This window comes from Sinocyclocheilus rhinocerous, unplaced genomic scaffold, assembly GCF_001515625.1.
Source record: "Sinocyclocheilus rhinocerous isolate Xijiao unplaced genomic scaffold, SAMN03320098_v1.1 scaffold663, whole genome shotgun sequence".
In the NCBI taxonomy this organism is placed as follows: Eukaryota; Metazoa; Chordata; class Actinopteri; order Cypriniformes; family Cyprinidae; genus Sinocyclocheilus; species Sinocyclocheilus rhinocerous.
The window spans coordinates 116,098-131,571 of NW_015655996.1; the positions used below are offsets into that span (position 1 = coordinate 116,098).

Sequence of the window (15,474 nt, forward strand, 5' to 3'; positions counted from 1 at the left end):
TAAAACAATTTCCTCTTTTGATAGATGTACTTTATCCCTAAGGAGGAGTATACAAACACCCATATAGATATCAGAAATGAGGTGTTTTTATTTAAATTGAATGATATTCTCTTGTTTGCTAATGTTGAAGTGCTCTTCCTTTGAAATGCTGTTCTGTTTCACTGTCAGTATTGAATAAATGTGCGCTGCACTCTCTCGTTTATAGCCAAGGTCAGCGTTTGGATTTTTACATTTTTGAAGTATTTGATACAAAAGCTTTTCAGTTTGTGTCTATTAACTCTAAGTTGGAAAGAATCACGAGAATAGAGAAGCGTTTGTTCTTTAATATTTCGGAATGCACCATTTGTTTAATGGTGTTTGATGGAATTTTAGAATTTGGAATTCAGGGCATGGAATGTCTTGGCGTTGGAATTAGAAAGTGTGTTGAATTCTATGTGCAATTCAGAGAGTAACTTGAGTTACCAAGTAGAACTAAACAATAGGCCCTAATTAAGCATTCCACACATAGCAGCCACATGCTTACAGAAGGTCAGGGGCGCTGCAGGTCAAATCTGGGCTGTTTTCACCCTCTGCCCATCCCTACGGATCCCATAGAGCAACCTGGGATAAAGTATGTTGTCTAAAGGGAATCTTGAACTTGCAAACTTAAGAAATGTTTCCTGAGTAGCAAATCAGCATATTAGAATGATTTCTGAAGGATACTGAAGACTGGAGTTATGATGCTGAAAATTCAGGTTTATCATCACAGGAATTAATTACGTATTTTAAAATGTATTAAAAGAGAAAAAAGTTTTGCTATAATATTTCACGATATTGCTGTTTTACTGTATTTTTGATCAAACATAAAGAGATGTAATGCTTGTTTTATCATCTGCCAGACAAAAATCATAAGTCTTGTTACCTAGAAAAGTAATAGCACATTTTGAAATCAGAATTATCTATTAAAATGGATCTTAAGTGATAATACATTGCTAATGGCCTGCTGGGCAGAATTCTAATTTCACACTCACTGAAGTTTCAATGCAGTCACATGCAGGTTTCTCATTTCCTGTTTGTTGCATTGAAATGTGACATACCTTAGGGCTCCTGAAAAGTGTTTTGCAAAATGAGCATGATGACATGCTTAGAAGCACTAACAGTAAACCTTTCATTAAGGCAGATTTAGTTCTGATGACACCAGGTGCCATAATATTATGAACACCATTGATATGGAAATGCTTCCACTAAGCTCAGCAGTCTTGATTATGTAACTGCTGATGGAAGCATCTATACAAATGCTTTGGAAATCTGGGTGTTTAGCCAGGTTAAAAACGGTCAATGTGTAACGTGAGAAGCCCTTTAATAATAACTCTGTACAGTGAGAGCATAGATCTATGTGATTCATGTGCTTATGAATCACATCATAGACCATAATTCTGAAAGAAAAAAAAGTATCATGGTTTCCACAAAAATATTAAGCAGCAGAACTGTGTTGATAATTCTAAAAATGTCTTTGAGCATTAAATCAGCATATTAGAATGATTTCTGAAGGATACACTGAAGGCGGGAGTAATAATGCTGAAAATTCAGATTTGCCATCACAGGAATAAATAAAATGTTAAAATATATTAAAACAGAAAACAGTTATTTAAATTGTGATACTGTTTTACTGTATTTGTTGATCAAATAAATGCAACCTAAAAGAAAAAAATTAAACGTTAACTTAATAAATTCCTTACTATTAGATTGAGTTATTAGTTTTGGTTCAGAAAACTGAATCTCACCAGTATTGATATCCAAAGTCAGGCTGTTTTCTACTTTACACGTAATACAACAATACATAATCTATCAAATAGACTGTGTTCTAACGAATTTGCATACACTCTACAGTGGATTAAAAAAAAGGCAGCGATTTGACTGCGAACCATCAACATTTAATGGCTTGCTCTTGGGAACTGCTAATGTTTTGTACTGTTGTCTTAAGTGGCATTTAAGTCCATATTGTATTGCAGTCCTCCCATTAGAATGACCCCAGCAAACCAAGGTTTCCCAGTTGTGACCCGATGATGACTTGGAAATACCAAACCTGTCATTGAACTAATCGCTGGGTGTGCACAGGAAGCCAGTCAGAACTTCGGCTCTCTAAGAGGCTCGTGGAATCTTAATCCTAATTATCCAGCTTGACAGCAACAGCCTGAGCAATACTTTCCTGCCATCTTACGTCGGTGCAAAATAAAATCAGCTGCAGCCCTGAGACTTTATAAATATCAGTCAAACATGTTAAATAGGGTTGCAGCAAAGCCATTCTTTATTTATAGACTTGACGAATTGAGCTGGTACAGTTTTGTTGACGAAGTAAACGTACCACTTTATTTTGATTGCATGGGTTCTTTGCTGATGTTTACAGTCAACTTATCGTTGGAGTTTGTTGTGGCTGACGTAACCTGGTGGTAAAACATCTGAGCTGGTAACCAAACGATTGTAGGCTCAAATCCTGTCTTGTTCTTGAGCAAGACATTTTAAGGTCACATTACTCCAGGGGGACAGAAGTTGCTTTGGATAAAAACATCATCTTAATGACTAAATAGTAATTAGTGGTCTTGCTAATGCTAATTTTAATGCTTCGTGCTTGCTAACCAAGCATCAAGTGCAAGAGAAACATAATTTTCTCTCATTTACACGCATATGTGTGTGTATACAGTATCTCACAGAAGTGAGTACACCCCTCACTTTTTGTAAATATTTTATTATATCTTTTCATGTGACAACACTGAAGAAATGACACTTTGCTACATTGTAAAGTAGTGAGTGTACAGCTTGTATAACAGTGTAAATTTGCTGTCCTTTCAGTTTAATTAATTTGCTTTAAAAAAAAATTAATTACTTAAAATGAACGTAATCACGTAGAATCACGCACTCAATGCGTGCGCGGGAACAGACATAGTCAGAAACGGAGATGGCAGGTCAGAGCTTTACATTTCTGCGATGGAAGTATTCTAATTATTTTGAACTCGTCGAAGAAAGGGAGAAGGGGATTGTCGTTAAGTGTAGATTATGTGTAGGTGAAAACTCTTGTCAACTGCAAAAAACACCACTTCAAATTTAAAAAAACAATTGCATGCAAAGCACAGCACAACAGAGATGGACGAGAAAGAGCCGAATGATACCTGCACCCCGCCTCAAGCTAAACAACAAAAGCTTGATTTCAGTTCACCTTCACCAGGTAAAACAATTAGTTCGACTGAACTCAACAAATTGGTTGCTGCTTTTATTGTCGAGGAGATGCAGCCACTATCCACTGTGGAGGCGCCTACATTTCGTAATATCATAAGCAAAATCTCAGTGACAGGCAAAAGGACGGGGGGCGTGCTGCCCGATCGCAAAACCTTTACAAACTTTTTGGACAATGCATATATGGAAATGGAGACAGACCTAAAGAAAACTTTTGCCGACCTGGAATATGTTTCCACCACTGCAAATCTATGGACTGCTCAGAATAAAAGTTTTCTGGGCATTACTGTACACTGGATCGACCCTGCTAGTCTGCATCGCCAAAAAGCTGCAATCGCCTGCAGGCGATTTCGTGGGAGACACACGTACGATGCCATCGCAGCGGAGATAGAGCAAATTCTCTGCTCATTTGCTCTTTGTGGTAAGATAACTGCCACTGTCACGGACAATGGCGCGAACTTTGTAAAGGCATTCAGAATGTTTCAAGCTGATGATGATGAAGCAGAGAATAATGAAGACGAGGTCATCTTTACAGACTTGCACGAAGTCTTACGGGATGACAGTGAGACCAGCGAAAGGTATATTCTCCCTCCACATCACCGATGTGCATCCCACACCCTTAACCTTATATGCACGAACGACGTAGTTAAATTTTTGACAGCAAAGGCAGATTGCAAAGCAGTGTACAGGAGTGCAACAGGAAAGTGTTCAGCCTTGTGGTCAAAAGTTAGTCGATCAACTGTGGCATCAGAGATCCTGGCAGAATTCAGCAAAAGAAAGTTGCTTGTCCCTGCAACTACAAGGTGGAACTCGTATCATGATGCGCTTAGCAGAGTCACAGACATCCCCTTAGTAGACCTCAATCAACTTTACACTCGCCTGGACATCAGATGCATTACGGAGAGAGAATGTCAGTTCCTAAAAGAATACTGCAAGGTTCTGAAACCTGTCTGTATGGCTTTGGATATACTTCAAGGTGAAGATGACTGTTTCTACGGCACCCTTCAGCCTACCCTTGAAATCCTGATGGCCAAAATCTTGGCACTGAAAGAGGGCCTCTCTCATATGATGGCCGACCTCCCAGACCTCATAGTTCAGGTAAGTCTGTTCAATAGGCTATTGTATTATTAGTATTATCATTATTATTATTGTAGTTTTATTTTGTCAAGTCACTATCTTTAGCACTTTATACAATACAGATTGTTTTAAAGCAGCTTTACAGTGATAACAGGAAAATAACAATTCAGTGAGGCAAATAGAATTCAATTCTGCTGTAAAGCAGCTCTAAGAAGAAAATAGTAAACAGTCATTATTCAGTTCAAATCAGTTCAGTGTTTATTTAGTTTGGTTCAGTAACTGTATTTTATTAATTATGAAATGAGTTCAATATAGCTATAAGGAAGCTCTGGAGAAAACAGTGATGTCATCATCCAGCTCAGTTCAGTTCTCATACAATAGTGTCAGTGCATTCAAGTCAATATGTTTATGGATCTGTTATTAAGTTCAATTCTACTTTTTTTCCTGACAATTTTAATTAATCTGGTATGAATGCATGTCTATTAGTTTATAAACTTTGTAACCTATCTAAAATTCTCTTGCAGGCTATCAAGACACGGTTTAGCACCATCCTTGACAGTGATGAAGCTTTGCTTGCTGCGGTAACCCTGCCAAAATTCAAGCTGCGGTGGCTGAGGGATGAAACAAGAAAAGACACCATCAAGATGACTCTGGCAGCACAGTGTCGTGCTCTCACCGTTGAGATACCACAGAAAGAGCCACTGCAGTCTCCTGAAAGCAGAGACCATGAAAATGACTTCTTCGCATTTCCTGAAGAGGAGAATCAACATGACAAACAAGCAAGTACTGTGGACATGGAGATATGTGAATACCTTAAATCAGCTGATATGGGAAATTTACATGATTTCCCCAGGATTTTGAAGATCTTCTTAAAAGCCAACACAGCAACACCTTCCAGTGTGCCGGTTGAGAGGCTGTTTAGTATTGGAAGTCTCATCCTCACCCCAAAAAGAAACCGTCTCACAGACCAGCATTTTGAGAGACTTCTCCTGCTGCGCTACAATCATTACTTTGAAAATAAAACCCAGAAGAAATAGTGAACTCATAGTATTAAGATAAGAATACTCTAAACCACACACACACACACACACAAATGTGTGTTGTTGTTTTTGTTTTTTCACTGAATTGCAGAAGCGATCTGGACTTTGTTTGTTTGTTTGTTTATTTGTTTGTTTTTTTTGCATGAAACAAATTTTCGTTTGAGGACACTTAGTAGAAAACTCAAGAGTTTTGGTCTATTGGAATCAACTTATACATTTGTTTAGGCCATGTCAAGCAATTTTTCAAATTTTAAAGCTGAAAGATTTATGTTTAATTGGGGATGTTGTTTGTTCTCTAGTAAGTTATTAAACATTTTAAATGTTTAAGATCTGTCTTTTGTCCTAATATAACTTATTTCATAATGGCAATTATCTAGCCTATATTACACTCTTTATTATCTCAGTGGACAGTGAATTTACTTTATTTAACACAAAAAATGCAAAAGTAACAAACATTAATTTCAGCTTTCAATAATCTGTAATGTTAAGAGATCTTTTATATGGCATGCATAGCTCTGGGGTCAGAAAGTTCTGAGAATATAATTCTATATTATTATTCTATATATGTGTTTTTTAAAGAAAAAGAAGGTGAAGGTTATAAAGGCTGTTGTTGAATGCAGAACAAAACACTTGCAAGGCCTGAAAGAGATCAAGCCTCAGCCAGGTAAGAAAAAAGTAACGCAAAAGTAATGTAACGCATTACTTTCCATAAAAAGTAACTAAGTAACGCAATTAGTTCCTTTTTTGGGGGAGTAACTCAATACTGTAATGCATTACTTTTAAAAGTAACTTTCCCCAACACTGGTTATACAAGCTGTACACTCACTACTTTACATTGTAGCAAAGTGTAATTTCTTCAGTGTTGTCACATGAAAAGATATAATAAAATATTTACAAAAATGTGAGAGGTGTACTCACTTCTGTGAGATACTGTATATATTAGGGGTGTAACGGTACACAGATGTCACGGTTCGGTACGTACCTCGGTTCGGTGGTCACGGTTCGATACGATTTCGGTACAACAGGGGGGAAAAAAACAAATCTACTATGCTCGGTTTCTTTTCATTTATTTTGAACAGACAGTAGTACAAATTAAAAAAATTTCCACCTAGATGTGAAAATACTAAATATTATTACATTGTTATATATATAAAATCTGCAGTACATGTATAAATACAAGGAATAAATTCTTGAAATATAATTGATTTAGTTTACAGATAAACAAGGGAAAAAACAGTGACGCGTAACGTAGCCCATATACACTGAGTTTCAGTTCATTTTTGTGACCGGCTTAATTTGTTCACAGAACGGAAACTCAAATGGACGGAAACTCAAAATGAAATTTGTTTTCTTTATTTTACAAAAGCACAATGTTTTATTTTCATTGTGAGTGTACACAAAGAAAAGCAGAACTTTATACAGTGATGCATTATTAACAAGACAGTAAGTGTTTAAAGTTGATTCTGCTGGTATAAGGAAACAGTTGAAGTGATCGCGCCGGCGCACGCACACACACACAAAACACATCAGTTCCAGCATTGCTAACTTGACAGTGCAGTTGGTACTTTATCAAAAGAAAATACAGTGAACCAAACATCAACGCGCCCGCCTCTGTGTCACTGCTGGAACGCGACTGAAGTACAAAGCCTATAATTTACGTAATAAATAATAGTTTAGCATTCAGATAGGTTACATCGCAAATATGGAAATATTATGGTATATTTGGATTTGTGCCGAATGCGAGAGGTAGGATACACGAGCGCAAAGCTCCATTTCGCAAACAGTTGAGTGCACAAGCCTTTAAAGTATACTCCTTTGTCAGTCTGTGAGAGACTGTGTATATATAATTTTTTATTTTATTTATCTTTTCTTTTTAAGGAAATTAATGTTAGTAATCACTAATCAGCAAGGATGCATTAAATTGATTGAAAGTTATATAAATTATATCACAATATTTCAAGAATATTTGCGATAACGATATTTATGACGATATAGAAAAAAAACCATGGAACAACGTTTTATTGGTGATTGCAGCTGGCAGGCAGCAGCATTTTTTCCATCCAGCAACTGTCATCGATGACAGACTACCTAATTTGAAGTGTAAATCTATTGTCGTAAGTGTGTTCGACTTGAAGCAGACCGATCGGTGTATGACGTCAAAATACCGTGAGAGTGACTTACCCCTTATTACACTGCACGCGTCTGTGGCGCGTTACAGTTCTGACGCGGCCACTCTAGTCAATGCTTGTGTTTACACCAGCGGAGCCGCGGCACGTTCCAGAAGCGGCTCTCCACGCCACTTCGCTAAAGATATGCGCCTCGCCTATTTTTGAAGGTAAGAGTGTGCGCTTGAATGTGCTCTAGAACCGCTCTCGCAATACTTTGATGTCATACACCGATCAGTCTGCGCAGCGCTGCTTCAAGTCGAACACACCTACTGGGTTTGTGGTGGTGATGTTGTGCGTGCTAGGGAACGTATATCCGCCATACATCATTGCGTCGCTATATCATTGATATCGCGATATGACACTTTTTTTATCTTGTAAATATTTATACCGGTATTATCGTGGACGGTATGATATGGCACACCCCTACTGTAAAGATATTTATAATGTTACAAAATAATTGCTTTTTTTCTTTATCAGGAATAAAGAGTAGCAGCCCTTTTCCTTAGTTATTGCTTAGTTTTTTAGTGGTTTCTCGCAACCCTTCTAGTCCTTCTTCAGTGGTCCTGGCCTTCATCAGCAATACCAATGAGTTATCATTTCCGCTAATGGACCAAACCCAGCCATCATCTGTGCCCGACCAATTCATCTCCTCAAGTGTCTGTCTGGAGTGTGTAAAGTAGGCAATTGAATGGATCAAGTTAGAGTGGAAGGTGGGTTTGTAACTCTGGGTCTCGTTTGCCCTTCTGTGGTGTTTTATCTTTTAACCTCAATTAGAGAATGGTGGGACATTCAAGGAAAAAAATAGTAATTACGAGCGGGAATGACTGCCGCCGTGTCGAGTATTATCTGAACGCTTCAGTTTGAGTTGAGTCTCAAGGGTAAGGTTTTTTTGTATTATTGAATTATGCGAGGAAGAGGTTTTCGCTCAGTTATAATTCATTACAAGGGTCTGAACTCTGAACTGTAATGATTATTCGATAGGAGTGATTGGAGTTTAAAGCTAGTGCTGTTCTTTCTTTGGCAGTTTATTTTGTAAAGGTTTGTCTGAGTCTGTGCTGTAATGCAACAAGTTCTGGCAGTGTGATTAGGGTGAGGATGGATACTGAACATTGTGGACCTGGATGAGGGAGTGTTCGTATATGGAATATGAGGGAAGAGCTTTGCCTTCATCTGCAACTGGTCACTGATTTGCCTTGATGACCTGGAATGTTCTTTTAAGAAAATTTCAAAATGGTGTGTGTGATTCTCAAAGTATTTAGTGTAAAAACAGATTTGTGTGATGCATGCAGACCAAAGGGACTGGAACTGTTTGGTTTAGTTTCAGGTCTTATTGTGAACAATTCATCAGTGCACATTATTCTAAAGGTAAAAATATAATTTTTATCAAATGAGAAACTTCTGAAATGCCTTTTCATTGTACTCTACCTTTTAAAAGTTTGGGGTTGGTAACTTTTTTTTTTGAAAGGAGACTCTTACCAAGACTCTTACCAAAAATACATTAAAACAGTAATATTCTGAAATATTATTACAATTTAAATAACTTTTCTATTTTAATATATTTTAAAATGTGATTACTGTGATGACAAAGCTGAATTTTCAGCATCATTACTCCAGTCTTCAGTGTCACATGATCCTACAGAAATCGTTCTGTTATGCTGATTTGCTGGGCAAGAAGCATTTATTATTATCAATGTTGAAAACAGTTGTGCTGTCATGATACGTTTTTTCTTTCTTTCCCAGGATTCTTTGTTGGATAGAAAGTTCCAAAGAACAGCACTTCTTTGAAATGGATATAATTTGTAACATTATAAATGTCTTTAATGATACAATCAATTTAATGCTTAATCTTTGCTGAATAAAAGTATTAATTTCTTTAAGAAAATCTTACTGAACTCAAATTGTTGAACAGAAGTGCATATAGTATTATTTTTTACATTAATAATAGTTTTATTTTTAAATTTTTGCCACAAATACTTTTGTGCTGAAATGGCTTTTAAAAAATTAAATGACATGATCCAAAGAACAGCAGTTATTTGAAATAGATATAATTTGTAACATTATAAATGTCTTTAATGTCACTTTTGATCAATTTAATGCACCTTTGCTGAATAAAAGTATTTCTAAATTTCTAAAAAAAAATTACTGTCCCCAGATTGTTGAACAGTAGTGTATATATTATGGTTTAATAAATTATTATTATTTTTTTTTCATACTGAAATGACTTTTAGAAAATAAGTTAACATGAGCTTTATCATGCTTCCCAAGAAACTTCAGAAAATGTTTACAAATTGTTACATTTATTTATTTTTTCATACCAGATAGTAGCTTTCTGCAAAGAAATCTCTGTTTGCATTTTATATGAAAAGCACAGATCCATCAGGGCCACCCGGTGGGATGACAGTAACACCCTAGTGCCTGTCAGAATATATCAGCTTCTCCCATCTCATCCAAATTGTATTCATTCTGTAATAATTAGGTCATAAATGGCAGGCATAATAAATACAAACCTTCACACTGGTCGTTGTTGTTTGTCTCTGCTGCGCAAATGATGCATGTCTCGTGGTAATGCAGACCGCCAGACATAAATAGAAAGGGAATTTCAGTCATGTAGAGAGCAGAAGTGGGTAAAGCGGGAGAAGAGGGTCTTTCTTAGCCTCTACATTGCGTCATTTCTGGACTGGTGAGCTTCAAAAGCTGAGAGGGCGAATAAGATGCTCATTGTGTAATCGTGAGCGGCATGAATAGCGATTGAATGCAGGCCAAGGTGATGTTGGGGGCGGGATGCACTTATGCACAGTGGGAGTAGTGAAATGGTGGTTGTATCTATTGCTGGAGAGCTTTTGAAGGCCAAGCTGAGAAGTTTAGACCACCTCATTAAGCCATAAGACAATAAAACGGTGCAAAATAGTAGTGTTCTGGATCTAAAGGCCATTTATAGCTCCCAGAGGGATTTAATTCTCACTGACGCTATAGCATTAAAACAGTTCTGTCTTTGTGTCCATCAATAAACACAAAAGCTTTCTTGGCTGCCACTTCCTTCTGATTTTTTTAAGATGCTTCTTTTTCATCCTCTCCTGGAGGTGAAATTAGGACGCTTCCCATGACTTGGACTCATGATTTTTTTTTTCTGTCTTCCAGACTCATACAAGATATTGATTTATTCATGATGGTCTTTTTCTGTGTGTGTCATATTTTGCAGAATGAATCTCGTATTCTTCGTGTCAAGGTCATTGCTGGCATTGATCTGGCGAAGAAGGACATCATTGGTGCCAGGTAAGGAAGAACTAAAGGATGCGTCCGGAGAGACGGTGCACTATCGCACCTGTTCAATCTGTTCGCTCATTCATTAGCAAATGCAAATGTTGGAACCTTTTGGATGTGTGTGTGCGCATGAATGTGTTTGTGTATTTCCTCCTTTAGTTATGTGCCTGAATAAGTGAGCTGCACTCTGTGAGTCTTTCTCTCAATTTAGACAATAGACTTATCCAAACAAATGATCTGTCTGCCAGGAAAGGCGCACAAAGGGAAAATGCTTGGCTGATCTCATTTGTGCAATGTTGCAAGTTCTTTTTATTTAACTTTGAAGTTCTCAGGTTCTAAAGTCAGAGGTCAGAGAGTGCGTAAATTACTGACAGTGTCATTTCTAAACATATCAGTTAACTTTTTGAATCTTGTGTGTAAGTTTGATGTCAGATGGGCATTACAATAGATTGCATAAAGCTTATATATATATAATTTTTTAGGCCATTCACAGAATTTCATGCCGACTTTGCACTAGGGTTGAAACCTTTCCTGAAATTATAGCAGTCAATATTAAATGAAACCAATGAAATTCCTTGATTTCTAATACCAATTTTGATACTACAGCATAAACCGCTTAAAGGGGTCATATGATGCGATTTCAAGTTTTCCTTTCTCTTTGAAGTGTTACAAGCTCTCTTAAACTTCAAGGGAATAAAGTTGAATGGAATTTAATGAATTAATTTCGCTTCGGAACATTCATTCACGGATTTGCGGTACTGTCTTCACACACAGACTAAACTTACTAGAGAAGTGTGAAGTGTGACATAATATACCTCTGTAAATAAATATTATTTAAATTTACGTTACGTCTCGCACACTTTAATGCCCTTTGTAACCCCCGGGATCACTTGATCAGTTGGCGCCGGACCGTGAATTTAACCACCGTAACTCCATATCACCGTAACGGGGGTGGTCTCATTCGAAAGCGGGCTTCTAGACGTACACTCGATTCGCGTTGGAGAGGGTTCCTCGAGCTGAAGGGATCCCCCGAATTTGGTGCGGATTCGCCGCGCCATTACGCAGATATGGCCGTTCAAAGTTTCAATGGTTTTCCATAGACTTGAGCTGTAAAGCGTTTCATCCAGGTCGCCAGTAGCAAACAATGGAGCGCGCTCTGCTGGACAAACTAAGTAATTACACCATTTCAAACATTTTATCTGCGTTGTATGTTCTGTAAATAATTTTTCATATTGGTGGCATATTCGGTGACAGGCTCATATCGGCCGATAATATCGGCAAAACGATATATCGGTCGGGCTCTAGTTTGTACAACAAAAAACGGTGAATTACAACAAAAGGACTTTCATACATGCACATATTAAAGTGAAAGTGATGTGACATGTGGCCAAGTATGGTGACCCATACTCGGAATTAGTGCTCTGCATTTATCCCATCCAAAGTGCACACACACAGCAGTGAACACACACACACCGTGAACACACACCCGGAGCAGTGGGCAGCCATTTTTTTGCTGCGGCGCCCGGGGAGCAGTTGGGGGTTCGGTGCCTTGCTCAAGGGCACCTCAGTCGTGGTATTGAAGGTGGGAGAGAGCGCTGTACATTCACTCCCCCCACCTACAATCCCTGCCGGTACGAGACTCGAACCCGCAACCTTTGGGTTACGAGTCCGACTCTCTAACCATTAGGCCACGACTATTAGGCAATAATCAGCTATAAGAGTTTACAGTTATGGCCCTGGAAATGCCTGGCAATGTAATTTGTAATTGTCTCAGTGTCAAAATGCAGTGTAATTTTACTACTACTATTATTGTTATTTTTATGGGGATTATGGGAATTTTGACATCCCTACTTTGGACGTTTGTAAGTTGTTTATACCATACAATTGTAAAACATTTGCAGAACCTAATACAAATGTAGCTTTAAACGCTGCTAAGATGCCTAAGAAAATTGGGTTTTGTTTTGTTTTCATTTTAACTTCAGACTTGTCTTGTAAGAGGCTCAGGGCAGGTTTGGTATCAAATTAACCTTTGATACCAAACCATTTAAATTCTCAGAAGGCTTAACAATTGACACCTAGTCACAAATCTCTGAGTTGAACTTCAACTTCTAAGTGGAGGAGTCTGGTGCTTGGCCCTCTGTAATGCGTAATGACTCCGATAAATACAGCCTTATCTGCTGTTCCCCACTCTATTGCATAATGGACTTATATTTGTTTTTTCTGCTTAATAGACCAGTGTATTTCCTTCCTTTTTTCTTTCACAGTTAGTAACCTCATTTAGTCCAAGACAAAGTGCCACAATCACTTAGCTTAGAGTATTCTATTACTTAGCTAAGTTACTATAAAAATAAGAAGACTAGAAAATTTTAAGATTTTTTAAAATGTTTTTAAAGGAGGCTCTTATGCTGACCATGGCTGCATTTATTTAATTAAAAATACAGCAAAAACTGTAATATTGTGCAATATTATTACAACTTAAAATATCTGTTTTCTATGTTAAATATTTATTTTTATTTATATATATCTATTTATTTTTAAATGTTTAATTTATTTGTGCTGCTTAATATTTACATTTACACATTTTTTTCCAGATTCTTCGAGGAATAGAATGTTAAAGGAACAGCGTTTATTTAAAATAGAAATATTTTATAATGTCTAAACTGTCACTTCTGGTCGAATTAATGTGTCCTTGCTGAATAAAAGCATTAATTTCCTTCCTCCTAAAAAACTTTACTAAACCCCACTCTCATGTGAAAAACTTAAATGTATATCAGAGTTGTAATGTGTGGTTACTGTCCCTGAGGATGCAAACAAGAGGGCTTTAACAAATGTTAACCTTGGCTAATTGTCAAAATTGGTGCTACAACAAATTGGTGGTAACTTGATAATAGCACAGTCTCTTTAAAGTGAGTCAGTTCATTTAGCGGGCATCTTGGCAATACCACCGGGCAGCTATTTTCTTATAATGTGTGTATAGTAACCGTTGTGCTGTGGAAACTCTTGCGAGTGCACATTTGCTGCATAGGGTTAGGGTGAACCTTGGGATAGTTTTGTAACACAATCAAATGCAAATACACGTTCTACATTAAATATAACAGGCCATGCCACTGTCAAAAAGGCAACTTGTTCTTTTTACTGAAAAGAGGAACTTTGTTTCTGTCATACAGAGCAATGATTTCTCAGGTTCATTTTCTATATGTACACACTAAAAAATGCTGGGTTGTTTCAAGTCAACTTTGGGTCAAATATGGACTAACCCAACCATTGGGTTAAATTTTTACATTAAATGTTTAACCTAAAAGTTGGGTTAGTCCAAATTTGACCCAAAGTTGGGTTGAAATAACCCAGCATGTACTATAGTACGCTGTCTTAAAAAAAGCATTAAAAATAAACATTAAACAGAACATTTGCTGCAAAAGCCAGTTTTTGATTCAAACGGGAAGAAATTTATGTCTGGAATGGCTTGTATTTGTCTTACTCATTTCGCTCTCTGTTTTTTCTTTCTTTCCGTCTCTCTTGCTCCTGTGGTGTAGACGTCACAGCTCCTTCTGTTCTAACTATGCTGATCTACTGTAGGCTCCATCAGACCTGTCTGCTCCAATCACGGAGTCCTGGAGAGTGTGTGTGTGTGTGTGTGTGTGTGAGAGAGAGAGAGAGAAAGAAAGAGAGCGCATTCACCTGTCAGCATGAGTGTTTGTGTATCCCAACATCCTATTGGCCATAGATACACATTCTAATATCATTATGGATATCTCCTCTATAGGCAGATTGCTTGACGGCACGAGTCTCTTTCTGAGTCTGGCATGTTTGGTTCATGAGGACTGTGCTACATCTGTGCTAATTAAAGCAAAAGACATGCAGCTGAGCAAATGGACGCCACAAGGCACCATCACAGATGTTTGAACAGAGAAAGTGTGGAGGATTTGATAGGCCAAAATCTGTAGACTCCACACAGAACGTCTCCCTCATTCTCATTCACCTAGACGACCCACTCATGTAATGAATAGCAAAATATACCTTAGAAAACAATTTATCTTTTATTTTTATTTATTTTTATATTTTAATTTATTTATAATGTTTTTAATAAAAGTCCATAGCACAACAGCACTGTAATTTAGGGGAATATAGTTATTCCCCTTGTGTAAAAGCCTTAAATTTGTTAACATCCGCGAGTAATTTCTGGACGTTTTGGCTACGCTGGAGCCGGTCCCTCAGAGAGCCTCCCCTCTGTAAATGATAGCAAAAGCTGACCTCTTATTAAAGAAAAAAATAATAGAAAGGGAAGTAGCACGAAATACGGTCTCTTTCAGATTTAAACTCGATATGAAGCATATTGCTTAAATTTGTTTTGGCAGAAGGTTCTGCAGAAAAGTGAGTTTCCTGTTTTTGAAAAGTTTTTGGGAGATTTTTTGATTAGTGCTTGTTTGGCTATATAAACCATGTTAGTAAAGAGCTAAACATTGTTTCACAGCTTTTACTTAATTGGCATGGGCTTTATTTTGTTTTATTTTTTTATTTTATTTTATTGTATTTTATTTCTTCTTGCGCTAATCTGAACAAAACACACAGTCTTAAACTCTGTCTTAAACTCTCTAGTTCATAAAACCCTGTGTTGCCATTTGACAACAGATTGCTATCACCCTTGAAAGTCCTTGAAAATGTCAATGAAGCTGCAGTTTTTTTGCACATACAGTCGATAATCCTGTTCACCTTTAGTT

The 15,474-nt window shown here is 37.2% G+C and overlaps 1 protein-coding gene across 1 annotated transcript in view; it reads left to right on the top strand.

Moving 5' to 3' along the window:
• The window catches only part of LOC107719078 (E3 ubiquitin-protein ligase NEDD4-like), an 81,880-nt gene that overhangs the window by 3,911 nt on the left and 62,495 nt on the right, over positions 1-15,474 (top strand). The window contains exon 2 of the mRNA XM_016526397.1: positions 10,695-10,768. Within this exon, the coding sequence (XP_016381883.1) occupies positions 10,695-10,768 (74 nt within the window). The remainder of the gene's footprint in view (positions 1-10,694; positions 10,769-15,474) is intronic.